Source organism: Pan paniscus, chromosome 5, assembly GCF_029289425.2.
Source record: "Pan paniscus chromosome 5, NHGRI_mPanPan1-v2.0_pri, whole genome shotgun sequence".
Lineage (NCBI taxonomy): Eukaryota > Metazoa > Chordata > Mammalia > Primates > Hominidae > Pan > Pan paniscus.
In genome coordinates, this window is record NC_073254.2 from 20,792,100 (window position 1) to 20,819,913 (window position 27,814).

At 43.7% G+C, this 27,814-nt stretch overlaps 1 protein-coding gene across 3 annotated transcripts in view; it reads right to left on the minus strand.

Annotated features, from left to right (window-relative positions):
- Positions 1-27,814, minus strand: part of F13A1 (coagulation factor XIII A chain) — a 188,161-nt gene that overhangs the window by 19,839 nt on the left and 140,508 nt on the right. For 2 of the 3 annotated variants that reach the window (XM_003806722.6, XM_063605135.1), the window contains 3 exons: positions 18,231-18,384; positions 10,868-11,155; positions 3,716-3,876 (listed from right to left, as the gene is read on the minus strand). In XM_003806722.6, coding sequence (XP_003806770.1) covers positions 3,716-3,876; positions 10,868-11,155; positions 18,231-18,384 — 603 coding nt within the window. Of the gene's footprint in view, positions 1-2,717; positions 3,877-10,867; positions 11,156-18,230; positions 18,385-27,814 lie in introns of those variants that run through there. The other variant, XM_063605136.1, reaches the window with a different exon arrangement.

A 27,814-nucleotide genomic window follows, 5' to 3' on the forward strand; every position in this document is an offset into this window, starting at 1 on the left:
TCTACGCAGTAATGGGATTGCTGGGTCAAATGGTAGTTCTGTATTTAGCTCTTTCAGGAATGGCCACACTGTTTTCCACAATGATTGAACTAGTTTACACTCCCACCAACCATATATAAGTGTTCCTTTTTTTCCACAACCCCACGAGTACCTGTTATTTTTTGATTTTTTAATTATAGCTATTCTGACTGGTATGAGATGGTATCTCATGGTGGCTTTGATTTGCATTTCTCTGATGATTGGTGATGTTGCCAATATCCAGCATCTATAAGGAACTTGAACATGTTTACAGGAAAAAAACCAAACAACCCCATTAAAAAGTGGGCAAGGGACATGAACATAGATATGGCCAACAAACATATGAAAAAAAAGCCCATGGAGGCTATAATTCTTAACAAACTAATGCAGGAACAGAAAACATAATACCACATGTTCTCACTTATAAGTGGGAGCTAAATGAGGAGAACTTATGAACACACAGAAGGAAACGACAGACACTGGGGTCTACTGGAGTGGGGAGGATGGGAGGAGGGAGAGGAGCAGAAAAGATAACTGCTGGGTACCGGGCTTAGTACCTGGGTGATGTAATAATATATACAACAAACCCCTGTGACACGTGTTTATCTACATAACAAACCTTCATATGTACCCCCAAACCTAAAATAAAAATAGAAAGGAAAGGAAGGAAGGAAGGAGAAAAAATAACTCTTAATTGAGTTGTGTTTTATACAATTTATCTGACCCCTCTCCCTAGGCCTCCTTTGGAATATTTCAACTTGAAGTTTTCTTATTACTCTCCTCTCCCCGTTTTTCTCTTCTCCTCCCCATTCTCGCTCCTTTTTCCCTCTTGTCCCTTCCTCTTCTCTTCTGTTCTCTCCTCTCCCCTCCTGTGCCTTCCTCTTTTCTTTCCTCTTTTTCTCCTCTCCATCTTCCCCTCCCCTCCCCTCCCTCCATCCTTTTCTCCTCTGTTCTCTCCTCTCCCCTCTGTTCTTCTCTCCTCTCCCTCCTTCCCTCCCCTGCTGTGACTCTGCATTTCACCCCTCCAGGAGGCTAGGCAGGTCCCCAGTCCACAGGCCGGAGCTTCTGCACTCAGGGCCTCTCACAGCTCCGGGACTCCTGGGTGGTCCTTAGGGTGTGAGTGCTTTACCCAGGAGCACTTCTACTCCATTTGGATTTAGGTTATCCTTGGAGTTAGTTGGGCTAATGGTTAAAGGACAGTTTATGGGATGATGCCCCATTCCACCTTTTTGAACAAACTTGGCATGGACAGAAGCCAGAATCTCCATCTCTCTCATGCTCTCTTCCCTATCAAATGTCCCTACCTCTAAATAAGTTTCCTCCAGGAACAGCATCTCTGGTTCCTTTGTGGAAGGAAACACAAAACAAAATAACTCTCCATCTAAAGTACTCTCTACATGCCCAGGTCTGCTAACTTGTGGGATGAGGTATTCTGATTGTGCCCTGGGGAATTAAACTGCTCTTTAAGTAAACCCAGAAGATAACTAACAAATAATCCTGCAAATTAATAGTGCCTAAAAGATGAAAGTTATCAGTTTCCTTCATACATCCGGTTTATTATCAGTGGTGCAATTAAATTCTATTTTCTGCTGTGGTTTGAGCACTTCACAGCTTGGGAAGGCTCTCTCCTGAGACCTTCACAGGGACAGGCCATCACTTCATAATTAGGTACGCACACAGGCCTTGCTGCTGGTAGGGAAGGTTCAGGGTTGAGCTCATAAATGAAACCTGCTCAATAGCCCAGAAGGGTAGCAAAAGCTGCTTCCACCAAGCTGCTGGGACAGGCCTGCAGCAGGGGGTCCCACATGTCTATAGGAAGAGCCAGCTGTGAAGAACAGCTTCGGGGTTAGGGCATCCTGCACCTTAAGCTATTAACTTCACGTTCTCATGGATGATGGTACCTCTGCAGCAACCCTAATCCCCACCTCTCCATTTTGCATTTGTTTCTCCCTTTGCCTGCCAACCCTGCACAGCCTCGTTTTCATTCTTTTCAGGCGTCCTGTGCAGACAACGCCATGGTGGGCCTGTGGGCCATGACAGAGGCGAAGGAAACAAAGAGACATGACAATGTAGGCCTTTGTAGAAAAGAAGGGCCTGGTGTTCTGCTCCCTGATGGGCATTACATGCCTGTGAGTTTGGGTGGGCCTTGCCTTGGGGTGGCTCACTGTGTCAATCACACAGGACCAGACCATAAGAACGTTCAGTTGAAGGAGCTGGTTCCCAGCCCTGCTTTTGCAGCCAGCCTGCTGGGGTTGGAAGCCCAGCTCCACCATTTGCTGGCTGTATGGCCTTGGAGGAGTTATAGAAACTCTCAGTTGAAGGAGCTGGTTCCCAGCCCTGCTTTTGCAGCCAGCCTGCTGGGGTTGGAAGCCCAGCTCCACCATTTGCTGGCTGTATGGCCTTGGAGGAGTTATAGAACCTCTCTGTGCTTCAGTTTTCTCATCTGTAAAGTGATGCCAGTACTCTTTACCTTGTGGGGTTGTTGGTGGTTGAAAATGCAACCATGTAAAGTGCTTTAAGAACAGCGTCTGGAGCCCAGTAGTTACCCAAGGAACACTGCCATTCTGAATGCTGCACAGCAGTCATTGGCTTTCCAAATGACTCACAGCAAAGGATTCATGAGAAGCAAGGACTACCTACCCTCACCCTGCCCACCTCTAGGACCATTAAAATGTGATCAACTTTATAAAGCTTTGATTTATCTACCACTTTAGAGCAATGTAGTTTAGCAGGATCTGCGCTAATTGCTCTTAATCACTTCAGGAAGATTGTTCTCCAGAGACTAGGGAAGAGCTCTAATACCTGGATAAGGGCTGCATGAGATGTCACTCCTCAGGGTCGCTGCCAGAGGCCTGGGTTCCTGCTTCCAGGGCAGGAAGGTGTCTCATGGATGCAACCACAGATGCCCCCAGAAGCTACAGCTGTGGGCCTGAGAAGTAGGAGCACACAGGCTCCCACATTTATCTCCCACTCTCATCCACCCTCGGCCTTCCTCTGCCAAGTCTCTTGAGCCATTTGGGCAGAGATTTCTGGTGATCACTGGAGAGGCATCATGAAAACTACTGGTCAAACGGGCAAAACAAACCTATGGTGATAAAAGTCAGAAAAGTTACTATCTTGGTGATAGTCCAGGGGGTTATTGGCTGTAAAAGGCACGAGAGAACCTTCTAGGGGTGTTGGAAATCCTCCATTTCTTCATCTGGCTTGTCGTTGCAAGGCACACGCACATACAAAATCATCATCAAGCTGTATATTTTGATCTGTCCAATCTACTATCCACAATTATACCTCCATAAACAATATTACTGTCCAAAATGTTGCAGGCAGTTTATCTACCTCTTATAGCATGCCTGACCCACTTTATTCTGGAGACACTGAAAGTTCTAAGTATCTGTAGCCATTACACATCTTTATCTTCCTCCACAAGTGTGTTTATACCCACAGGTTATATTTATATCTGCAGCCACATCTATATATTTAAATCTGGAGAGGAGAGGAAAGTGTTATATGTATGTGTCTATATATAGGGCAGTTTACTTCTTTCAAAGAACAAGAGGATCCTAGCACTGGTATTTTTTTTTTTTTTTTTTGAGCAGGACATTCATTCACACACACACATACAAGCACACATATGCACACATGAACACTAAGTCTGCGTGCCTTTGTCTCTGTTCCAGGATGAGACGCTAAGACTGACCTTGATGATGATCTCAGGGATGGTTAGCACGGTGGACTTTTGCTTGGCCAGAACATCCCTGGTCTCATTGATGCGAGCTGTGACAAAGAAGTGCAGGGACGCTTGTTCCAGCAGCTGACCCATGTACTCGCCGGCTTGGATCAGCACCGCCTCTTTCTTGACTGGCAGGAGAAAACACACACAGGCCTGGCATCAAGACTTGAGACAGGGTCTGCTTTACTTTTCTCCAAGTTTCCCTACCCCTCCCACATGAGCCTGGAAGCCACCAGGAACACAGCAAAGGTAAGGGGCAAGTGGAACAAAGAGTCAATTGGGGATAAGCTGTCCTGCTTCTTAGGTAAAGAATGTGCTGGAAATTTAATATTCATTGAAGTCTCACTGGAGAAAATGTGTCAAACCTTCCAAACAGTTCTTTTGCTGTTGTAAAAGAAATGCCATGGAAAAGATGTGATTTTCATGGCAAAGAAGGACCAATGGGTTTTAATGGTGGCTTTGATTTGGGCCGGGATCATCCCAAAATGGAACATGTGGGGTGCTGAAGTCCAAGGCCCCCATTCCACATAGGATCCCCTTGTCAAATAAGAAGTGTCTCACCTAGGCCATGGGCCACACTCAGACTAAACTGTCAACTACCTACACATTTTCTCTGTAGCATTCCACATTTTCTCTCCAATCTGATATGATTTTTCTATTTAAGAGAAGGAAGCTGTTGAAACCAGTTTTGACCAAAGGCATTCAACTATCTCCAACCCTCTGTTTGTGATTTAGAAGACCTCTGTGCCAAACAATTGTTTTCTCAATGGAAACCAGTCACTGATGTCAGATTTCTAGGTCCTGGGGACAAGCCAATGAGAATGGCATTTGGAAGATGGAGAGTGGTCCTGGCTCCCCTCCAATTACCATCTGGGCTGAGGATGGTGAGTTCTATCTTGTGGCTCTGGCTCACTTTCTCTCTAAGTCCCATTTCCCACTGTCCAGGATTCTAGAGAGCAATGGGCAGTTTTTCTGTAGGCTGAGCCCAGGTGTGCACCCACTGCTACCTGGTCGGAGCCAGATGCCTGTATGTGCCGACAGCTGGCAGACTCTGCAGGTGAATGGGTGACTCATTCCTCCATCCCCAGCCACAGAGAACAGACTCTATGAACCTTCACAGAACTGAATGTCTTTACTGCTTTCCTTCTCAGTTTCTGGCTTTTGCCAAAGACTTCCCCTTCCTGTGGAAGTTATTGAAGGAAACAGCTTCATGGCCAACAGTTTGAGCGCAGAGGGTAATTCATTTTAGCCTGCTGTACTGAACAGCAGTTTTGCAGCAGGGTGGGGTGCCTGTGGATGGGCATGCACCAGAGCAGAGGGCAGGGCCCCTGACTCCCCACTGGCTCGAAGGTGTGGGTGCATTGAGCCATGCCCATCATCTGTGGAGGAACTCTCACACCTGCGATGGATCTGCAGCAGCTTGCTCTGGACCTTGAAGACCAAGAGGCTGGGAAAGCCTCTGTCTTGGGCAGCACTTCTATTTAGAAGTCTCTCTACAGATGCGTAAGTGCTGTGCCTTGCTTCCAGGACTTCTGATTGAAGAGTTCTCAGTCATGGCTCTATATCACAATCACCTGGGGACCCTTAAAGACCTACCAAGCTGGCTCTCATTCCAGGCCAATTAAATCAGAGCCTTGGAGGACCTAGACATCTGTATTTTTAACAGTTCTGCAGCTGACTCTGATGTGCAGCCAGGGTTGAGAAGGGCCACTCCAACAACCAGGGGCATCCCTGTAGAATCAGCCCTGCAGACAGCCTGGGTTCCAGTGGAAGGGATGGCTTTCCAGTCTAGGTCTTTGCTGTTCCTCCTGCGGTCTGCACACCAGCAGCACCATCATCACCTGGGAGCTTGTTACAGATGCAGATTCTCTGACTTCTTACTGCACCAGTGAAGTCAGGATCTGCATTTGAATAAGACCCCAGACAATGCCTATTGAAGTGTGAGATACTCTGAGAGACAGGAGGTTCTAACAGCAGAAGGGGTAAGTTAGGGCAGAGTCAGGGTGGACTGAGAACTACCTGGGTTTTAAATTGAAAGGCCTGCATCCTGAGAACCCCATCAATCCCTGGAAAACTAGAAAGGTTGGTCATCCTAGACTAGTAGTTGTCAATAGGAGGCAATGTTATCCCCAGGGGACATTTGGCAATGTCTGGAGAACTTTTTGATTGTCACAACTGGGGTGGAGGGTGGGTTACTACTGGAATCTGGTGGATAGGGGCCAAAAATGCAGCTAAACATCCTACAATGCACGGCATAGTCCCACAACAAAGTATCCAGCCCATAATGTCAATGGTGCTGAAACCAAGAAACCCCGCATAGGGCAGGTGGATTATTAGAATGTATTGGCCTATTTTGGGCAAGCGCTAAAGAGCTAGCTTTGTTGGCTTGATTCCTGGGGCAGAGCTATTCCATTTAGAGCTGACTCTTTAAAGCTATGACCTTGCCTTGACCTTGGCCCCCAGGTCCTGCCTTTTGGAATGACCCGCTCGTATTGCTGTCTTGGGACCTAAGCCTGGACCCTGCTTCCTCCGTGGCTCCCCTTGCAATTAATTGTTTAGATGAGTGAGGTTCTGGCCCTCTATTGGTTACAGCCTCAGATGAGCACAAATGGTCAGTTTATCGTGTCTCTAGATAGAATGGATGAAGTGGCAAGGTGGAAGGCCTCGAAGAAGATGCCTTTTGCCTCTAGCTGTTTCCAGTAATAACAATAATAAAATGACTTCCTCTGACTATTTCTAGAGGACTATGTTTGACCACTGGATTTCTTCTGGCTAATGGGATATGATTTCTTTACAGAGGCTCTTGCTACCTTTATAATCTCAGTATCAGGATCCCTTTCTTCTCTGAGGTAGAACACTCCCTAAATCATAGCACTAAAGAAACCAGGCTGTGCTTCAGAGCCCAAGAGAACAGTGCTTCTGAAATAGTATGTTATGTAAGTGCTGTGTTTTGCCACTGCACAAGAAATTGTTCTAGATAAAGCTTATTAAACGTGGCAAGAGAAGGAGGAATAGGTTTTTGCTCTATGAGCGGTAGGGCTGGGATGCTGCCAATATCATTTACGGTGTCTGGGGAAAGCCAAGGGAGACACAGACTGGAGCTGCCTCATCTCTTTTCCAAAAAGCAAAGAAAACTAAATATAGCCAAGTGGAAATGATAGCACCTTTGAAGGTACGGAGAGGTTTAAGTTATTCAGATCTCCCAAGCTGATTCCAGCACACACATTCCCTTTAATCATCAATCTGGAAAGTATGGCTCCCATTCTACTTGGAAAGCTTTCTTTGCAGCAGAGGCATCTAAGAATGCTTGATCAAGGCCTAAAGTTATGTGGCTTTTTGCAATACACTGCAATTTAATTTATATTTCAATATACAATTTATTGCTCACAGTTAATACCACCTGCCTGCAGGGCAAAGGAACAAAGAGTCTCCAGTTCCCTTCAAGTTATTCAGGACAACCTGGGGCTGGCCAAGCGAATGGGAGATGTGTTCCTATGGACTCAGGCATAGGTTTGGTCAGCTGTCCCTAGGTCGATGACTGAGAGAATGATATCATTCTGCTCACCCATACAAGCTCATTCTTTAATTGGATTAAAGAGGGAAGGGGAAGGAGATTATGAGACAGGACACTTGTGAGGTGGGAAAAGGGCTGGCATTTGGTTCTTTGTCTAAGGATCTGTGCTAGACTCCAGGTAATGGGGGCACAAGGAAGGGACCTGGCCCACTTGGGGCCAAGTTTACGCTGAACTGGCTCACTGTCACTGCTATTATCTGTCTACTCTATTATCTGCTTTGCCTCTCATTGCTGTGTGGGGGCTTGAACACATCGACTCATCTCTCGAGCTTCAGTTTCCCCAAATGTAAACATGTTGGAAATTACCATTTACTGAGAGTCTACCATGTGGCAGACATTTCACATTCATCACTCATTTGGTTTCCTCCATACCCTCCTTCTCTCACACCACATATCCAGTCTCTCAGCCAATCAGGCGGGTTCCACCTTCAGCACATGCCCAGATCGGACTGGTTCTCGCTGCTTCCATCACTGCTATCAACCCCTTTCAGTGGAGTGATTGCAGAAGCATCCTACCAGTCTCTAACCTTCCGCCCTACTTCCTCTTTAGTCTCTTCTCAACACAGCAGCCAGTGGTCTTTTCAAAACCTAAGTTAGATTATGCCACATTTCTGCTCAAAACTCTCTAAAGGCTCCTCAGCTCACTCAAAATAAAAACCAAAGGCCTTATAAAGGCCTACAATTCTTTATATGGTCTGCACCCAGCACTGCCCCCTTGCCACCTTTGTTCCTGATTCTGGCTCCTTCCTGCTCATTGAACACATCAGACGTGCTCTGGCCCCAGGGCCTTTGCACATACAGTTTCTTCTGGCTGGAATGCTCACTTCTGACCTTCACTCAGGTCTCTGTTAAATGTCACCCCATTAGAGAGGGTTTTATTTCTGACCATCTCCACAGGTACTCCCCGTTTTCCTTAACCTGCTTTGTATTTTTCTATTACCCATATAACTATACTATAGATTCACTTGTTTGTTTGGTTCCCCCATGAGATCAGAAATTCAGTCAGAATAGGCATTGCTGTGTCTCCAGCATAAAACAGAACCTGGACTTGCAAGCACTAAATAAAGGTTAGGGGAATGAATCAAGAACCCTGGGGTGTGTGTGCTGTTTTTCCCCTTTGCAGATGAGGAGAGAGAGCTCAGAGTGCTTAAGTACCTTGCTCAGGAAACACAGCTGGTAGGTGACACAGTCATCGCTTACATCCAGAATTCTCTATTTGCAAAACTCTCTGAAATCAAATGTGGCTGCCTGTTTTAAACAATCCCCATGACTGTTGTCCTCTTCAGTCCTTTACACTGACTATTCTTTTCCATGAAAATTACCTTTACTACCCTAGGAATAGGAAAAGTGCCAAAGCTTTTAGTTTCCAAAGAAAACACTATAGTGTTTTTGTTTTGTTTTGTTTTGTTTTGTTTTGTTTTTGAGATGAAGTCTTGCTCTGTCCCCCAGGCTGGAGTGCAGTGGCACGATCTTGGCTCACTGCAACCTCCACCTCCTGAGTTCAGGTGATTCTCCTGTCTTAGCCTCCCAAGTAGCTGGGATTACAGGCACCTGCCACAACGCCTGGCTAATTTTTTGTATTTTTAGTAGAGATGAGCTTTCATCATGTTGGCCAGGCTGGTCTCGAGCTCCTGACCTCAGTTGATCCACCCGCCTCAGCCTCCCAAACTGCTGGGATTACAGGCATGAGCCACCATGCCTGGCCCCACTATAGTGATTTCTTAATTGTTAGCTCCATTACTGAAGCTGGGGAGATTTGCTTCCTTCAAATTTGAGTAAGTTCCTTGGAATTAGGATTTTAAAAAATAGTTTCTCATTTTTCTGGGAATATTTTCCAAAACCTCAGCAAGGGGACCATGATCTGTGACAGCCACAAAATCCAGAGAGCTTGAGGGCAATTCAGACTTGTGGCTTGACCATCCCAGGGGAGTGTATTAGTTTTGCTTGCCTTTGCTTTGTCAAAATTATTATTTGTACACTTTTCTCTTCAGTGCCCCATGTCAGGCCAACAGAAATTGGTGCCCCAAAGTATCGAGGTCCTTTGCAACCTGCTGTAACTCATTCTCTGCCTAGAGACCAGTTTCTTCCAATGGACTTGTGTTGCCCATCGTGTGGTCAACTGTTGTGCCCACCAAATACGAACATCCTAGGAAATGTGATTTTTTGAGATTGTAATCCCCAAGGCAAGCTGTAGCACGTGGACCCTGATCTGCTTAAAATATTCTGAGTTTTTACAGTGATGAAAATGCTTGGAAGGATGTGCATGCAAGGACGAGAAAGAGGCCCCACAAGAGATGGCAGAGGCAGAAAACCTCTTCATAGGCCCCTCCTAGATGACATAGCTTTGTTTCCAGCCTCCATTCTTTTTTTTTTTTTTTTTTTTTTTTTGAGACGGAGTATCGCTCTGTCACCCAGGCTGGAGGGCAGTGACACGATCTCAGCTCACTGCAACCTCCGCCTCCCGGGTTCGAGCAATTCTCCTGCCTCAGCCTCCTGAGTAGCTGAGACTACAGGTGCCTGCCACCACGCCGGGCTAATTTTTGTATTTTTAGTAGAGATGGGTTTTCACCATGTTAGTCAGGCTGGTCTCGAACTCCTAACCTCAGGTGATCCGCTAACCTCAGCCTCCCAAAGTGCTGAGATTACAGGAGACAGCGTTTTAAGAAGCGGCCTATGTCAGCGCATGTATCTTTTTGAATGGGAAAGCAAAGCACACCATTCATTCTGGACAGCCCCCAAAAGACTTACCTAACTTGGGAGAGAGGCACCAGCAGGGGGCCTGTTTCTGAGATGGATCATTTAGATCCATGCTCCACAAACTCTCCTGTACACTCCAGTCTGCTTGGGATCTTGTCAAAACATGGATTTTGATTCAGAGGGTGTGGGGTGGGATATGAGATTCTACATTTTTTACAAACTCCTGGGGAATGCTGTTGCAGCTGGCTCATGGACCACACTCTGAGTAGCAAGAAGTTACATTTATTTCTCACAACTCATGGGGCTCTAGGCTTTGAAATTTTCAATGTTCACTTCTGTGCATGAGACGTGAGGATGAAAGTGGAGGCTTTTGGGCCGAGTGCGGTGGCTGATGCCTATAATTCCAGCACTTTGGCAGGCCGAGGTGGGTGGATCACCTGAGGTCAGGAGTTTGAGATCAGCCTGGCCAACATAGTGAAACCCCGTCTCTACCAAAAATACAAAAATTTGCCTGGCGTGGTGGCATGTGCCTGTAATCCCAGCTACTCGGGAGGCTGAGGCAGGAGAATTGCTTGAACCCAGGAGGCAAAGGTTGCAGTGAACCAAGATCATCACATTGCACTCCAGCCTGGGTGTCAGAGCGAGATTCCATCCCAAAAAATAAAAATAAAAAAAAAGAAGAAAGTGGAGGCTTTTGCAGAATGAGTGGGTTCTCCCTGTGAGGCTCACACTTCTGAGATCTTGGGGGGCACTTTAACTTTGATATAAAGCTATAACGGGCATTAACACCTAGCAAGACAGGGGCCAGACAGCGAGTCTCACAAAGAACCACACCATTGTTAGCTTACAGGACAAGGGCTCCAGCGTCACGTCGAACGTCTCCTTCTTGAATTCTGCCTTCGGGACCCCGGTGTAGAAGGTGATGTTGGCTGAGAGATAAGCTGTGATGGTGTAACGGTTGTGGCTGTTGTTCCGGAAGGTGATGGAGAGCTTGAAGTCTTTTCCCAGCACAGCATTTTCCACTTCAAAGTCCATGTCAACGTTGGACCTTGATTTCACGACACCTTCTGTGTTGAGGGGCTTTTTAGCTCCATACATCAGGGCAGTTTCTAGGGCCAATCTCTCTTCTTCTTGACCTGGGGGAGATCCAGAGATAATGACAGGCAAAAATACAATCCACCAGAGAGAAAGTCACATTAATGGATGCACCGTGTACTGCACTTGTTGGGGTGTTTCTATAATACAAGCTTCAGACCTCCCCAGGAGGAGGGTGCCGTCATTATTCCTATGTTATAAATTCTGCAAAGTCAGATTGCCAGACAGTCAGTGACCAGCCTAGGCTGCAAGTTAGGAGGTGACAGTGTTGGGATCTATCCAGAAAGGGGTTTCTCCGGGGCCACTATTTCAGGGGGTGGGAGGTAAAATTGGCAATGCCTATCTTTTCTTAAACTGTGGTGTCAGTTTGCTTGCTTTTCTTAGTCCCAGCCATGTGGCTAGAATTTGGGGATCTCTAATAATCGGAAATAATTGCCTCTTGCCATTCCACCTCCTGCAATGTAACTTTTCTCTCTGATTTGTGAATACCTGCCCCCCAATAAGACCTGTCTTCCTCATCTCTCCTTCCACTTGGGCCTGTCCCACTTGCTGTTTGCTGAGCTGACCCTTGAGGGCTCCTGCCCCGTTCTTCCCTATCTTACTCAATTGCCATTGCCCCCAACACCCATGCCGTGGCAGAAGGTTTTACCAAACCTTGCATCCCCCAGTCCCCAAGGATGCTGGGCTCTGGCAAGACATTAAAAAGGCGACCCTGCCCAAGGGGCTCTGGTCAGATCCTTTGGAGGTGCCCTAGTTGTCCAGCGCCTCCTGGAGATGTTCTCCACCTTAATTAGCAGATTAGAGGTTCTAAGTGAAGCCCAGCAGCAAGGATACCTCTTTGCCTTTCTTTACACAAGGTTTCCCAAACTCATCTGACACTGAGGGCAGTTTTTTGAGGGACATCTGTTGACAGGCGGTGGTGCACCTAAGTTCTAATGCAGTTCGAGGTGTGTGTGCTGCTTTTAGGAAAATGTTTTGTGCAGGGTTTGCAAAGTGGTTGTGGTGGAGACGAAGGGAGGAAAAAGAGGAGGGTAACCTCCAGAAGAAGAAAAACATAGCTTTGTCTAAGTGATGAGGCAGAAAATACAGATACAAGTCAGGCCTCAGAAGGAGCTTGTGCCTCAGACACTGGGAAGCTGGGAGAACGGTCCTTACAGAGCCTTGGACAAAAGGCTTTGCCTTGGAAACAGGGCTCATGCAGATGTGAGGGATGGTCATCATCCTCTTTTCCATCCTAAATACCTTTGGGTTTATCTTTGTGTATCCCTAAGGATAGAGACGAGAAGATGAAGGCAAATTCCTTGGCTTGTAAAAACTAGGCTTGAGAATGGCTAGTGAAAAAAAATCACTTTAAAATAAGAATCCTAGCTTTTATAATTATGCTAGTTTAAAGGTATTGTCTTCTACTTTATCTAGTTAACAATAAAATGCAATGGTGACTGAGGGGTCAGTGAATCATCAGAACCCTCACTGAGGGCTAGCTCTGTGCCAAGCACTGGCGTAAGTGCTTATGATGCATTGTGTCATTTAATCCTCATAACAACACTATAAGACAGACACTATTATTACCATCACTTTCCTTGTTTGTAAAATAAGGGTGTCTACATCCTAGGTTTATTAGGTGAATTAGAGGTAGTAGATATATAATAAATGGAAGCTACTCTACAAAGACAGAAAAAATGCCAGAAGGCATTGCATACGAATGTGAATGTGTAGAGTGTGTGTGTGTGTGTGTGTGTATTAACGATTTCCCTGATTGTCAAGACTGCAAGAATGTGCCAGGAACAGTTGGTCTAGGACAAGCATCGGCTAGAGCACTCGGAGGGAGGTAAGAAAAAGGGAAGGAGGAGTGAGGACAAGGGAAGTGCAGTGAAATCTTTTAGCAGAAATCATCTGGCCAATAGATCCATGAGAAGAGAACATTAATGATGATCACTTTGGATGCGGGCCAGAGATGCATTGAGGCAAAATGCAGGAGGCAAATTCGAGCATCAGGGACACATCAGAGAGGAGCTGAGCTGGCCAAGGTGAGGTGAATGGGAGAAGCAGCCTTGAAGCCAGCCATGAGCAACTTCACAGCCTGCCATGGGTGGAGGAACCTGGAGCTTCCTTCTGGGGAAGCGCTGTCCTCTGTGAGCGGAGACCGCCAAGCAGAAGCAGGCTGGAGCTGTTCCAGGAAGCACAGGCCCAGAGAGGAGAAAACAACTGCATGGCTTTCCCAGAGCCTGGCAGAGTAATTCCTGTTTCTCTACAGTTATGCTGCGTGCTCTGGCATCTTACATAATTCAGGGCCACAGGCAACATTTTAGTGCTGTGAGAGACATATCCAAAGCCAGATTATATTTTCTGAGATTCTTCTGCAGCCTCTGGGTGCAAAGTCAAAAATATCTTTCCATTAACTAGGATGTAATAAGAGAGCCCTTCTATGTTGGACGAACGCTCTCATTGTTCTGGCTTTAGCTCCACTGTCACCTCCCCTGTCTTCCCCCTCTTACCTTGTGTAATGTGTCCTCAAACCCTAGTGTTCTCGGCTCTCCCTAACACATACCTGGTTTTATTTCCTCTTCCTTGTCACAGTACTAGTTACTGTGTGACATTATCTTCCTTGCTGGAATGCAAGCTCCATGAGAACAGAGACATGTTGTCCACCTCTGCATCCCCAGGCCCTGAAACCCAGCCTGGCACAGAGGATCTGAAGGATTGAGGTTTGGAGAAGCATTTTGCTTTCAGCCAGAGACGAAACTTTCCTCTTCATAATAGTCCAGTTTAGGACATTTTATGTTCAACTAAGCCTAGCTGTGAAAGTGCCTCCCCAGTAACCATTCATTCAAATCATCTCATGCTGTTGGAAACCCCATAATGTTCCACACACCGTGCTAGGCACTAGGCACAGAGGAGAAACAGTCTTTCCCTCACTGGTGCAGAAGGAACACGTGAAGAGCAATGGCAGCACACATGTGCTCACCACAGATGCTGGGACAGAGGTTGGCCTGCAGTGCATGGGGAAAGGAAGGGGCATGGGAGGCCTCTCGGAGTTTTTGGAGAGAGGGCAAGACCAGGGATGCAGGTGGGGGGCTTGGCTTGTTGGAGGAACTGCTGGCAGGTCCCTGGCCTCTGCATACAATACCTGTGGGGGCATGCTCAGGAGGTGCAGTGACCAGGTGCCAAAAAGCCACTTAGCAAGAGGTTTTGTGAGTTAGGACTGGATGCCCTGGAGGCCACAGGGAGAGAGGGGGGGTGGGGCTTTTAAGCAGTGCTGGAAGAGGCTCAGGTTTATATTTCAGATATTACTTTGGCAGCAAGGCAGGGGCTAGACTGAGGGAAGGAGGGCCTGAGGAGGTGAGGTGGAATTGGGAAGCTAGAGCAAGTATTTTTCCAGGAGAAAACTAATCATAGCCCAAACTAATAGTAGTAGTATGGCAGGAATAACGGAATTACTAGTAATAGGGGAAACTTTTATTGGACACTTATTATGTGTCAGGCACTATATTAAGAGTTGTACACACCAGATAATATTTAATTTTTAGGCTACAGAGCTGGAGGGGAGGGGATGCATTCGAGAACAATTTCACAGGGGACATTTAGAGGATTTGTTGCTTGACTCATTCTTAAGTAGCTAAATTTGAGTGGATGGTGGTTCTCTTCACCAGAGTAGGGGGAGTGGGAGAAACAGACCTGAGGTGAGGGAGAGAGTGAGAGGTGTCATTTGGGAAGTTCCGTGTCAGGTTTCTGTAGGACATTTAGGTAAAGTCCCGGTGGAGACACAGACATGGGGTGATAGTATACATGTGAACATTAATGCCAGCTATGTGGGAAGAACATCAGGTGGGTGGGAATGGAGCCCAAGGATAGATGCCTAGAATGAAATGGAATTCGAAAAGGGTGAAGAAAGGGTAAAAGCTTATAGTTAAAAAGAGATAGGAAAAGAGGGTCAGGTAGGAGGGGGTGGAACCAGGAGAAAGTAACATTGTAGAAACAAAAAGACAGAATTGCAAGCAAAGGGGGTGAACAACAGCACCAGGAAGTATAGGAAGGTCACATAAGCTGAAGTCTGCAAAATGTTTCTTCCCTGTGACAATTGGGTGGTCTTGGCAACCTTGAGAACAACTTCAAGGAAGTGCTGGTAGCAGAAATCAGGACAGAGTGTGCGCGGAAGGAGTGGAGAAGGAACACAGCAGGACGCAAGTCCAGGCAGCGCTCCAGGACGGCAAGGAGGCGAGGAGGAAGAGACAGTGGTGAAAAAGATTTTTGTAATTTTTGTTTTTAACACAGCAGACATTTGAGCCTGCTCAAATGCTGATTGGAAGGAGAAAATAGAGAGGGAGAGGTGGAAATACCAGTGACCCTGGGAGTAACTGATGGAGCAAAGAGGGAATGGAATCAAGACACTGTTATCAAAGAAGATATATTGCCACAGGAGAAGTCTTCAGAAATTCTGATTTTCAAAGTCTTATCGTTTCTTAATTGTATATCTTGAAAAAAGTTATAAAATTAATAATAAGCTTTAGTAAGTTGAAGTGAACCTGATCTTTCCATGATTTAATTCATTAAAATAGTTAAGTCCTAAATCTAGTAATAATTTGTTTCCTGTGATTCTACTCATTTCTATATTTTGGTATCTACACTCAACATTTGTGGATCAGAGAAATTATAAGAGATATTCAACGGTGAGAATCAGGGTGGTAAGTACCAAGCCACGGATATGACGAGTCCTCACTGCATGCCAGTGGCGGCCATCAATCCTTCTACCCGCCACATTCAGAGGCAGTCTTGGTGTTCTTCTCAAAACAACATTCTACTTGGTCATTTCCAAAGTTCCAGTTTGAAATGTGTATGCCACCCTTGATTAAGAAACTATCCACTTGGGGTCACTTGTGGATTTAGGGATTCTTCTAGTTGGACCAGACCTCCACACTGTCCCTCTCCCTCAGCCTTGCCTCCTTGCTAAACTCTAGAGGCCTGGACCTCAGATGTCTTCCTCATGCAGTGCAGACACATTTTGTTTTAATTTGTTATCCACCCCCAGCCAAGCCCCTGACTCCTGTTTCGTGGACTGGGTTTTAGTCTTTCCTCTCGTGGCATCTGATTCTGTCCCATTCCTGAGTTGGCCTTCACTGTCACCTCCATGCTGACAGCTAATGGCAGCTGTGCTCGGCTCCATGGTTTCCACGAGACATCTGTCATGTGGACAGCTCGCTTCCTGCTGCCCCTAGCTGCCTGTAGGTGCAACTTTTCTTCACTACTCTGTCTGGTCAGGACTTCTTCCAAATACGAGAGTTCTCACCACAGTCCTTGCCTTACTGCCTTTTCTTGGGAACCTCTTTCCCCAGCTTCATCTGCCAATTCTTGTGTGTCCTTTGGGCTTAGTGAGCCCATCACTAACTTCCTCCACGAGGTCTTCCCCAACTGCCGATTCTTGGCTGAGAGCCTTTCTCTGTGCCCGGCAGCACCCGTCCACCCTGTGCCAGAGCAATTCTCACCCAGCACAGTGAGGGCTGCCTTCTGCTTCTCTCCCCAGCTGCACGGGAAGGCAGGGCTGTACATGTATCCAGCTCTACACAGCACTGGAAGATGGCAGATGGTAAAAGCCAGCTGTCGTGTGGATGTGTGTATGAATGAGTGGATGTTGCAGCTAACTTTTCTATGAACTTGCTTTTTTGTTTTTCCAAACCTTTTTTTGCTTATAACTCTACAGTAAGAGGGCATTGCTTGTTTGTTTTGTTTTATTTGCACTTATATTGTTTTAAATTTTCCTTTAAGGAAAAATCCAAATGACAAAAAAATACCACCTTTGTATCTGTGTTGTGCAATGGATGATAACCAACAGAAAAGGAAAATGAAGCATTTCAAAAATACAGTGAAAATTCACTAGTTCAGATAACAAAAATTCTGATTTTCTGAGACTATGCACAAGTGTTCTCAATTCAGCAAGCTTCTTCTTTATAGTGCAAATTACTTTTGTAAATAAGAGCAGGGAGACTGTCTAAACTATTTAAAATCTGCACTCCTTAGCACTTCACGGATTCCAATGAATATTTAGGTATATGCTAATTACTTGTCATTTTTATCCATTTACTAAAAATAAATACTCCTAAGAACCTCTGGCAGTGAATCATTTGCAAAATATGTTGCATGTTCCCCATCAGGACACTCACGGTCCTCCAGTTCTGGCCACTGCTGGCCTCGGGCAGCTTTGTCTCCAGTCACTGGGCATTCTGAGCCTGCAGGACCCCCCTAAACATAACGGGCTGCTGCACGCCCTGTAACTTTGGTCGTGTTCACACTGTCTGGAAACCCCTGTCCAGCTTCTTTAACCGAGGTCCACGACTTCTCTTCTCAAGTCCTTCTTTTTCTGAATCAGTTGGACTAAATGCCCCTACTTATTGTTTCCAAAGACCCCTCTGCACAATAATCCTGTCACTCGGACCAGGACAGGAACTGAGTCCTGCTCACTGCTGGAATCGCCAGCACCAAACCAATTGCAGGCATAGAGCGGACACTAAGCATTGATTGAGATAGAATTAAACTCAGTAGTGCCATGTGAAACATTCTATGCAATAAAAGTTAAAAAAACCCACCATGACATTATTTTGTAATTGAAACTGGCCTTCGACCTAATTGTCCTGAGTTAGAGAGATTGCATTGTCCTATTAATATTGTATTATGTACTTTGTAGTCTTCCATGATAATGTAATGGAACAATGTATGTGAAAATAATTGGCAAAGTACTAAACAAATGTGAAGTAGTTATTTTAATTTCTATTATTGGACTAAAATTACATTAGTTATACAGTGTTTTCTAATAGGATTATTTAAAATTAAGGTTCTTGTGAGCAAGAACATATTCTATATTCTGTTAAATTAGGTATGACTTTAAACCAAATCATTTTACAAGCCACGTGAATGAGAATTCTGCCCAAAGCAAGCTAGCAAAGAAAACTACAATGAAAAATTGCATATGTGACGTGTCTTTCACACGTGAAAGTTTATACTTCTGCTGTTGCTACCAAATGCTGCAAATGCCAGTGCATTCTCTGGAACTCATCTCTGAGTGACAATGAATAAGTACTAAATGGACTTGGGCAAATAAATCTTCATTCAGTGGTAGTAAATTACCTTCTTGGAATTTGTAAGTATCAGTAATATCCATCATGCCATCTCCTCCAATTTGTTTGGTCACAATTAATTTCCCAATGTGGGTGGCATCCACATTTTCCACCACATGAGTGCCATCTTTCTTAGCTGTAATGTAAATGAGGTCGCTGTTGACCTGGAAACAGGAGAGGAGAGCATTAGCCATCATCACATGTCTGCTGTTGCCAAAGTCTTTAACTGTCCATAGAGCAGTCGTCTAGAGATCTCTGGAGCTGACATGCCCCTTTCTTCAACAACATTGGATTCGTATCATAGGGCCAAACAGGTTTTGAAAATATTCTAAAGGCGAATCTAGTTGATTTAGTAGTACTTTAAATAAAGATTATTTGAGGCTGAGACAATAAATTGTCTAAGAAGCAACCATTTTTCTCCCTCCTCTGTCCTTGTGATAAGTCCTACCTGTCACAGGAGAGAAGACAACGCCATGCCACCATGCCCATCGCTTGCTTCCCTGGACTTCTTTTGGGCTAACTGTGGCTATGTGACCTACTGCCAGGAGGAAGAGGAAGTCTGCTAGGTGGCTTCTGGGAAACATTTTTCCCCTTTGAAAAAGGAGAGAGGTACATGGATGAGTTTGTCCTTCCCTTTCTGCTTTCAGGTGTTTTCAGGTGTTTTCAGGTGAAGGGATGCTTGAAGCTGCTGTGGCCATCGTGAGACAGTGAACAGAAACACTGCTGACAATGAGAAGGTGGCAGAGTAGAAAGCTGAGAGGCATTTGTGGATTTGGGGGCCTTAATGATGCTGTTAAATGGCTAAGCCCGCATCAGGACCACCTATTTCAGGATTTCTTATATGAGAAAATCAGTCCCCATCTGTTTCAGCCACATTAGTTCTGCTACTTGAAGCCAAAAGTATTTAAATTGAACAATAATATTAGATGATCTAGGAGGAATTCAGGCTATTTTCTATTGGTTCAGCAACTAAAATGTGCTATTTGTGGGACTCAGAAATAGTGTCTTGGGGCCATGCTGTCTGCCCCCAAGCTCTCCCAAGGCTCTGCTTTACTATTCTACTTTCTAGAGACAATGACTAATGTGTGCCTGAAAGCTGACTGTACCAGAGTCCTTTATTACATATTTTATAATCACTTTCTTGAAGGTTCCAGTTAATATCATGGAAGCAGGTAGGAAGCATGAATTGTACTGCTAATAGTCATTGATGTATTTACTAAATGTTTCCCAAGCTCCTCTCCAAGCCTCAGTTACCCACTCTTTAAATAGGGTGATAATAACTTCCTCACAGGACGATTGGCAGAATTAACAGAAACAAATGCACACACATTACTTATCATAGTGTCTGGCATACAGTAAATGCTCAGTAAATGTTATTGATAATAATATTGAATAGTATTGCCAGATATTGTTTAAGGATTCAGAATCCTAATGATGAACAAAATAGATTTGGTTGCTGCCATTAGAGAGTTTATGCTTTAGTAAGCATGATTCTGTGCATCAGAGTCACCTGGAGAACTTTAAACAAAAATAGACGCCTGATTAAGGAGGTGGGACCTAAATCACGTGAGGCCCTAAATCCGTTATATTTTACAAAAAGTCTCACATAATTCTGTTAGATAGTCAGGCTTGAGAAGCCCTGCAATACAGTGCGATAAGTACCATGAAAGAATAAGTACAAGATACTTTGGGAGCACATGGGGCAGTGGAGTCAAGGGTTGGCTAGAAAGTAACAGCCAAGGTGAAACCTAGATGGCATTTGAGAGGAATACTAGATTTGCTGCAAGAAAACTGGGTTCCGATAGTGGGTGTGTCCTTGTAGAAAGTGCATGTTAATCTCTATGAACTTCAGTTCCTGATTCTATAAAAATGATTAAATTTGTTCTGCCAGTTTTATGGGAGCATTTTAGGCCAGAGTGAGATAAGATCTATGTGAACATGACTTGTAAATTTCAAAATTGAGTAAAAATATAATAGTCATCATTAGGTAATGGGGAAACTTGAAGATACATCCCTAGGTTTTAAAGTTGAGGTTAAAGAGAGCAATTTTACTTTCTCACAGAATGTTCTGAGTGCACATGAAGTCGGATTTCTACTAAGGGGGAGATAGCCAACATTTGTTGCATACCTACAATGTTTCAGGGACATTTTATAAAGGATTTAGTTTGAACCTCACAACAACAAGCCTGTGAGGTATCTATTGTAACCGTATTATGGATGAGGGCACCAAGACTCAGAAGGGGGAGGCAAAGTGTTTGTGGTTTCATGGCTAGGAGCTGCTGGAGAAGCAGCGCAAGCCCTGGGCCAGCCCATAACCTGGCCCTTGGCCTTCACGGCACACTGCCTTTCCCACACCACCCTGCGGGAGCATGAGCCCCAGCTTGAGTGGTGAGATGGTTCCACGCTTGCGGCTCCCATTTCTGAGGGTGATAAACGGTGGCCCTGCCCCTCAGCAGAGCAGCCAGAACTCAGGGGTGCTAGCCACATGTTGTGAAAGGCTGAAATGTGAAGTCAGGAATCAGGACAGGAGAGGACACAGCAGATACCTGTGGAATATTTGTCATTTTGGAAGCTTTAAATGAGCTGCCTGAGAATTCGGGCATTCCCTCTGGAGGAAGCCATGTAAGTACAAACAGCGACCCCCTCTACTTTCAAATCGTAGCAACAATAATGTTAAATAACTTCTTAATAACAATCCTTATAACAGCTTGTGGTTTTCCAGGGAGACAAGCAAAACATGAAAGTGGCTAATTCCTGCCCCCCACCTTGAATATGGCTTCAGAAATTTCTGTAGGCTAAAATCTCAGGACAGACCAACAGCACTGTCCTTTGTGGAGAGAAGAGACGAGAAACACCTGTATGGGGTGGCTTTTGTATATGTGTGTTGGGGTGGGATGTAGAGGGAAATTATTCTTTCCAAGTGACATTAGCAAGTTTTCTTTTTGGTTTCAGCCTGTAGTGGAATGGTTCTCTATTCTGGCTGTACTAGAGAATCAGGTAGGAGCTTAAAAAAGCATTGAATGATTGGCCCCACCCAAAATCAATTGACTCTCTATGGTAGAACAGTAGATAAGTTCAGAGTGTATGGCAAGGAATATTGGACTTAGGCTGTGTGGCTCTGGATGAGCTTTCTGAATCTCTCTTTTTCTTTTTTTTTTATTATACTTTAAGTTCTAGGGTACATGTGCACATTGTGCAGGTTAGTTACATACATATACATGTGCCATGCTGGTGCACTGCACCCACTAACTCGTCATCTAGCATTAGGTATATCTCCCAATGCTATCCCTCCCCCCTCCCCCAACCCCACAACAGTCCCCAGAGTGTGATGTTCCCCTTCCTGTGTCCATGTATTCTCATTGTTCAATTCCCACCTATGAGTGAGAATATGCGGTGTTTCCTTTTTTGTTCTTGCGATAGTTTACTGAGAATGATGATTTCCAATTTCATCCATGTCCCTACAAAGGACATGAACTCATCATTTTTTATGACTGCATAGTATTCCATGGTGTATATGTGCCACATTTTCTTAATCCAGTCTATCATTGTAGGACATTTGGGTTGGTTCCAAGTCTTTGCTATTGTGAATAATGCTGCAATAAACATACGTGTGCATGTGTCTTTATAGCAGCACGATTTATAGTCCTTTGGGTATATACCCAGTAATGGGATGGCTGGGTCAAATGGTATTTCTAGTTCTAGATCCCTGAGGAATTGCCACACTGACTTCCACAATGGTTGAACTAGTTTACAGTCCCACCAACAGTGTAAAAGTGTTCCTATTTCTCCACACCCTCTCCAGCACCTGTTGTTTCCTGACTTTTTAATGATTGCCATTGTAACTGGTGTGAGATGGTATCTCATTGTGGTTTTGATTTGCATTTCTCTGATGGCCAGTGATGATGAGCATTTTTTCATGTGTTTTTTGGCTGCATAAATGTCTTCTTTTCAGAAGTGTCTGTTCATGTCCTTTGCCCACTTTTTGATGGGGTTGTTTGTTTTTTTCTTGTAAATTTGTTTGAGTTCATTGTAGATACTGGATATTAGCCCTTTGTCAGATGAGTAGGTTGCAAAAATTTTCTCCCATTTTGTAGGTTGCCTGTTCACTCTGATGGTAGTTTCTTTTGCTGTGCAGAAGCTCTTGAGTTTAATTAGATCCCATTTGTCAATTTTGGCTTTTGTTGCCATTGCTTTTGGTGTTTTAGACATAAAGTCCTTGCCCATGCCTATGTCCTGAATGGTAATGCCTAGGTTTTCTTCTAGGGTTTTTATGGTTTTAGGTCTAACGTTTAAGTCTTTAATCCATCTTGAATTGATTTTTGTATAAGGTGTAAGGAAGGGATCCAGTTTCAGCTTTCTACATATTGCTAGCCAGTTTTCTCAGCACCATTTATTAAATAGGGAATCCTTTCCCCATTGCTTGTTTTTCTCAGGTTTGTCAAAGATCAGATAGTTGTACATATGCGGCATTATTTCTGAGGGCTCTGTTCTGTTCCATTGATCTATATCTCTGTTTTGGTACCAGTACCTTGCTGTTTTGGTGACTGTAGCCATGTAGTATAGTTTGAAGTCAGGTAGTGTGATGCCTCCAGCTTTGTTCTTTTGGCTTAGGATTGCCTTGGCGATGCAGGCTCTTTTTTGGTTCCATACGAACTTTAAAGTAGTTTTTTCCAATTCTGTGAAGAAAGTCATTGGTAGCTTGATGGGGATGGCATTGAATCTGTAAATTACCTTGGGCAGTATGGCCATTTTCACGATATTGATTCTTCCTACCCATGAGCATGGAATGTTCTTCCATTTGTTTGTATCCTCTTTTATTTCCTTGAGCAGTGGTTTGTAGTTCTCCTTGAAGAGGTCCTTCACATCCCTTGTAAGTTGGATTCCTAGGTATTTTATTCTCTTTGAAGCAATTGTGAATGGGAGTTCACTCATGATTTGGCTCTCTGTTTGTCTGTTGTTGGTGTATAAGAATGCTTGTGATTTTTGTACATTGATTTTGTATCCTGAGACTTTGCTGAAGTTGCTTATCAGCTTAAGGAGCTTTTGGGCTGAGACAATGGGGTTTTCTAGATATACAATCATGTTGGCTGCAAACAGGGACAATTTGACTTCCTCTTTTCCTAATTGAATACCCTTTATTTCCTTCTCCTGCCTAATTGCCCTGGCCAGAACTTCCAACACTATGTTGAATAGGAGTGGTGAGAGAGGGCATCCCTGGTCTTATGCCACTTTTCAAAGGGAATGCTTCCAGTTTTTGCCCATTCAGTATGATATTGGCTGTGGGTTTGTCATAGATAGCTCTTATTATTTTGAGATACATCCCATCAATACCTAATTTATTGAGAGTTTTTAGCATGAAGGGTTGTTGAATTTTGTCAAAGGCCTTTTCTGCATCTATTGAGATAATCATGTGGTTTTTGTCTTTGGCTCTGTTTATATGCTGGATTACATTTATTGATTTGCGTATATTGAACCAGCCTTGCATCCCAGGGATGAAGCCCACTTGATCATGGTGAATAAGCTTTTTGATGTGTTGCTGGATTCGTTTTGCCAGTATTTTATTGAGGATTTTTGCATCAATGTTCATCAAGGACATTGGTCTAAAATTCTCTTTTTTGGTTGTGTCTCTGCCTGGCTTTGGTATCAGGATGATGCTGGCCTCACAGAAAGAGTTAGGGAGGATTCCCTCTTTTTCTATTGATTGGAATAGTTTCAGAAGGAATGGTACCAGTTCCTCCTTGTACCTCTGGTAGAATTTGGCTGTGAATCCATCTGGTCCTGGACTCTTTTTGGTTGGTAAGCTATTGATTATTGCCACAATTTCAGATCCTGTTATTGGTCTATTCAGAGATTCAGCTTCTTGCTGGTTTAGTCTTGGGAGAGTGTATGTGTCGAGGAATTTATCCATTTCTTCTAGATTTTCTAGTTTATTTGCGTAGAGGTGTTTGTAGTATTCTCTGATGCTACTTTGTATTTCTGTGGGATCAGTGGTGATATCCCCTTTATCATTTTTTATTGCGTCTATTTGATTCTTCTCTCTTTTTTTCTTTATTAGTCTTGCTAGCAGTCTATCAATTTTGTTGATCCTTTCAAAAAACCAGCTCCTGGATTCATTAATTTTTTGAAGGGTTTTTTGTGTCTGTATTTCCTTCAGTTCTGATCTGATTTTAGTTATTTCTTGCCTTCTGCTAGCTTTTGAATGTGTTTGCTCTTGCTTTTCTAGTTCTTTTAATTGTGATGTTAGGGTGTGAATTTTGGATCTTTCCTGCTTTCTCTTGTGGGCATTTAGTGCTATAAATTTCCCTCTACACACTGCTTTGCATGCATCCCAGAGATTCTGGTATGTTGTGTCTTTGTTCTCGTTGGTTTCAAAGAACATCTTTATTTCTGCCTTCATTTCGTTGTGTACCCAGTAGTCATTCAGGAGCAGGTTGTTCAGTTTCCATGTAGTTGAGTGGTTTTGAGTGAGATTCTTAATCGTGAGTTCTAGTTTGATTGCACTGTGGTCTGTGAGATAGTTTTTTTTTATTATTATTATACTTTAAGTTTTAGGGTACATGTGCACATTGTGCAGGTTAGTTACATACATATACATGTGCCATGCTGGTGTGCTGCACCCACTAACTCGTCATCTAGCATTAGGTATATCTCCCAATGCTATCCCTCCCCCCTCCCCCAACCCCACAACCGTCCCGAGAATGTGATGTTCCCCTTCCTGTGTCCATGTGATCTCATTGTTCAATTCCCACCTATGAGTGAGAATATGCGGTGTTTGGTTTTTTGTTCTTGCGATAGTTTACTGAGAATGATGATTTCCAGTTTCATCCATGTCCCTACAAAGGACATGAACTCATCATTTTTTATGACTGCATAGTATTCCATGGTGTATATGTGCCACATTTTCTTAATCCAGTCTATCATTGTTGGACATTTGGGTTGGTTCCATGTCTTTGCTATTGTGAATAATGCTGCAATAAACATACATGTGCATGTGTCTTTATAGCAGCATGATTTATAGTCCTTTGGGTATATACCCAGTAATGGGATGGCTGGGTCAAATGGTATTTCTAGTTCTAGATCCCTGAGGAATTGCCACACTGACTTCCACAATGGTTGAACTAGTTTACAGTCCCACCAACAGTGTAAAAGTGTTCCTATTTCTCCACATCCTCTCCAGCACCTGTTGTTTCCTGACTTTTTAATGATTGCCATTGTAACTGGTGTGAGATGGTATCTCATTGTGGTTTTGATTTGCATTTCTCTGATGGCCAGTGATGATGAGCATTTTTTCATGAGTTTTTTGGCTGCATAAATGTCTTCTTTTGAGAAGTGTCTGTTCATGTCCTTTATCCACTTTTTGATGGGGTTGTTTGTTTTTTTGTTGTAAATTTGTTTGAGTTCATTGTAGATTCTGGATATTAGCCCTTTGTCAGATGAGTATGTTGTGAAAATTTTCTCCCATTTTGTAGGTTGCCTGTTCACTCTGATGGTAGTTTCTTTTGCTGTGCAGAAGCTCTTTAGTTGAATTAGATCCCATTTGTCAATTTTGGCTTTTGTTGCCATTGCTTTTGGTGTTTTAGACATAAAGTCCTTGCCCATGCCTATGTCCTGAATGGTAATGCCTAGGTTTTCTTCTAGGGTTTTTATGGTTTTAGGTCTAACGTTTAAGTCTTTAATCCATCTTGAATTGATTTTTGTATAAGGTGTAAGGAAGGGATCCAGTTTCAGCTTTCTACATATTGCTAGCCAGTTTTCTCAGCACCATTTATTAAATAGGGAATCCTTTCCCCATTGCTTGTTTTTCTCAGGTTTGTCAAAGATCAGATAGTTGTACATATGCGGCATTATTTCTGAGGGCTCTGTTCTGTTCCATTGATCTATATCTCTGTTTTGGTACCAGTACCTTGCTGTTTTGGTGACTGTAGCCATGTAGTATAGTTTGAAGTCAGGTAGTGTGATGCCTCCAGCTTTGTTCTTTTGGCTTAGGATTGCCTTGGCGATGCAGGCTCTTTTTTGGTTCCATACGAACTTTAAAGTAGTTTTTTCCAATTCTGTGAAGAAAGTCATTGGTAGCTTGATGGGGATGGCATTGAATCTGTAAATTACCTTGGGCAGTATGGCCATTTTCACGATATTGATTCTTCCTACCCATGAGCATGGAATGTTCTTCCATTTGTTTGTATCCTCTTTTATTTCCTTGAGCAGTGGTTTGTAGTTCTCCTTGAAGAGGTCCTTCACATCCCTTGTAAGTTGGATTCCTAGGTATTTTATTCTCTTTGAAGCAATTGTGAATGGGAGTTCACTCATGATTTGGCTCTCTGTTTGTCTGTTGTTGGTGTATAAGAATGCTTGTGATTTTTGTACATTGATTTTGTATCCTGAGACTTTGCTGAAGTTGCTTATCAGCTTAAGGAGCTTTTGGGCTGAGACAATGGGGTTTTCTAGATATACAATCATGTTGGCTGCAAACAGGGACAATTTGACTTCCTCTTTTCCTAATTGAATACCCTTTATTTCCTTCTCCTGCCTAATTGCCCTGGCCAGAACTTCCAACACTATGTTGAATAGGAGTGGTGAGAGAGGGCATCCCTGGTCTTATGCCACTTTTCAAAGGGAATGCTTCCAGTTTTTGCCCATTCAGTATGATATTGGCTGTGGGTTTGTCATAGATAGCTCTTATTATTTTGAGATACATCCCATCAATACCTAATTTATTGAGAGTTTTTAGCATGAAGGGTTGTTGAATTTTGTCAAAGGCCTTTTCTGCATCTATTGAGATAATCATGTGGTTTTTGTCTTTGGCTCTGTTTATATGCTGGATTACATTTATTGATTTGCGTATATTGAACCAGCCTTGCATCCCAGGGATGAAGCCCACTTGATCATGGTGAATAAGCTTTTTGATGTGTTGCTGGATTCGTTTTGCCAGTATTTTATTGAGGATTTTTGCATCAATGTTCATCAAGGACATTGGTCTAAAATTCTCTTTTTTGGTTGTGTCTCTGCCTGGCTTTGGTATCAGGATGATGCTGGCCTCACAGAAAGAGTTAGGGAGGATTCCCTCTTTTTCTATTGATTGGAATAGTTTCAGAAGGAATGGTACCAGTTCCTCCTTGTACCTCTGGTAGAATTTGGCTGTGAATCCATCTGGTCCTGGACTCTTTTTGGTTGGTAAGCTATTGATTATTGCCACAATTTCAGATCCTGTTATTGGTCTATTCAGAGATTCAGCTTCTTGCTGGTTTAGTCTTGGGAGAGTGTATGTGTCGAGGAATTTATCCATTTCTTCTAGATTTTCTAGTTTATTTGCGTAGAGGTGTTTGTAGTATTCTCTGATGCTACTTTGTATTTCTGTGGGATCAGTGGTGATATCCCCTTTATCATTTTTTATTGCGTCTATTTGATTCTTCTCTCTTTTTTTCTTTATTAGTCTTGCTAGCAGTCTATCAATTTTGTTGATCCTTTCAAAAAACCAGCTCCTGGATTCATTAATTTTTTGAAGGGTTTTTTGTGTCTGTATTTCCTTCAGTTCTGATCTGATTTTAGTTATTTCTTGCCTTCTGCTAGCTTTTGAATGTGTTTGCTCTTGCTTTT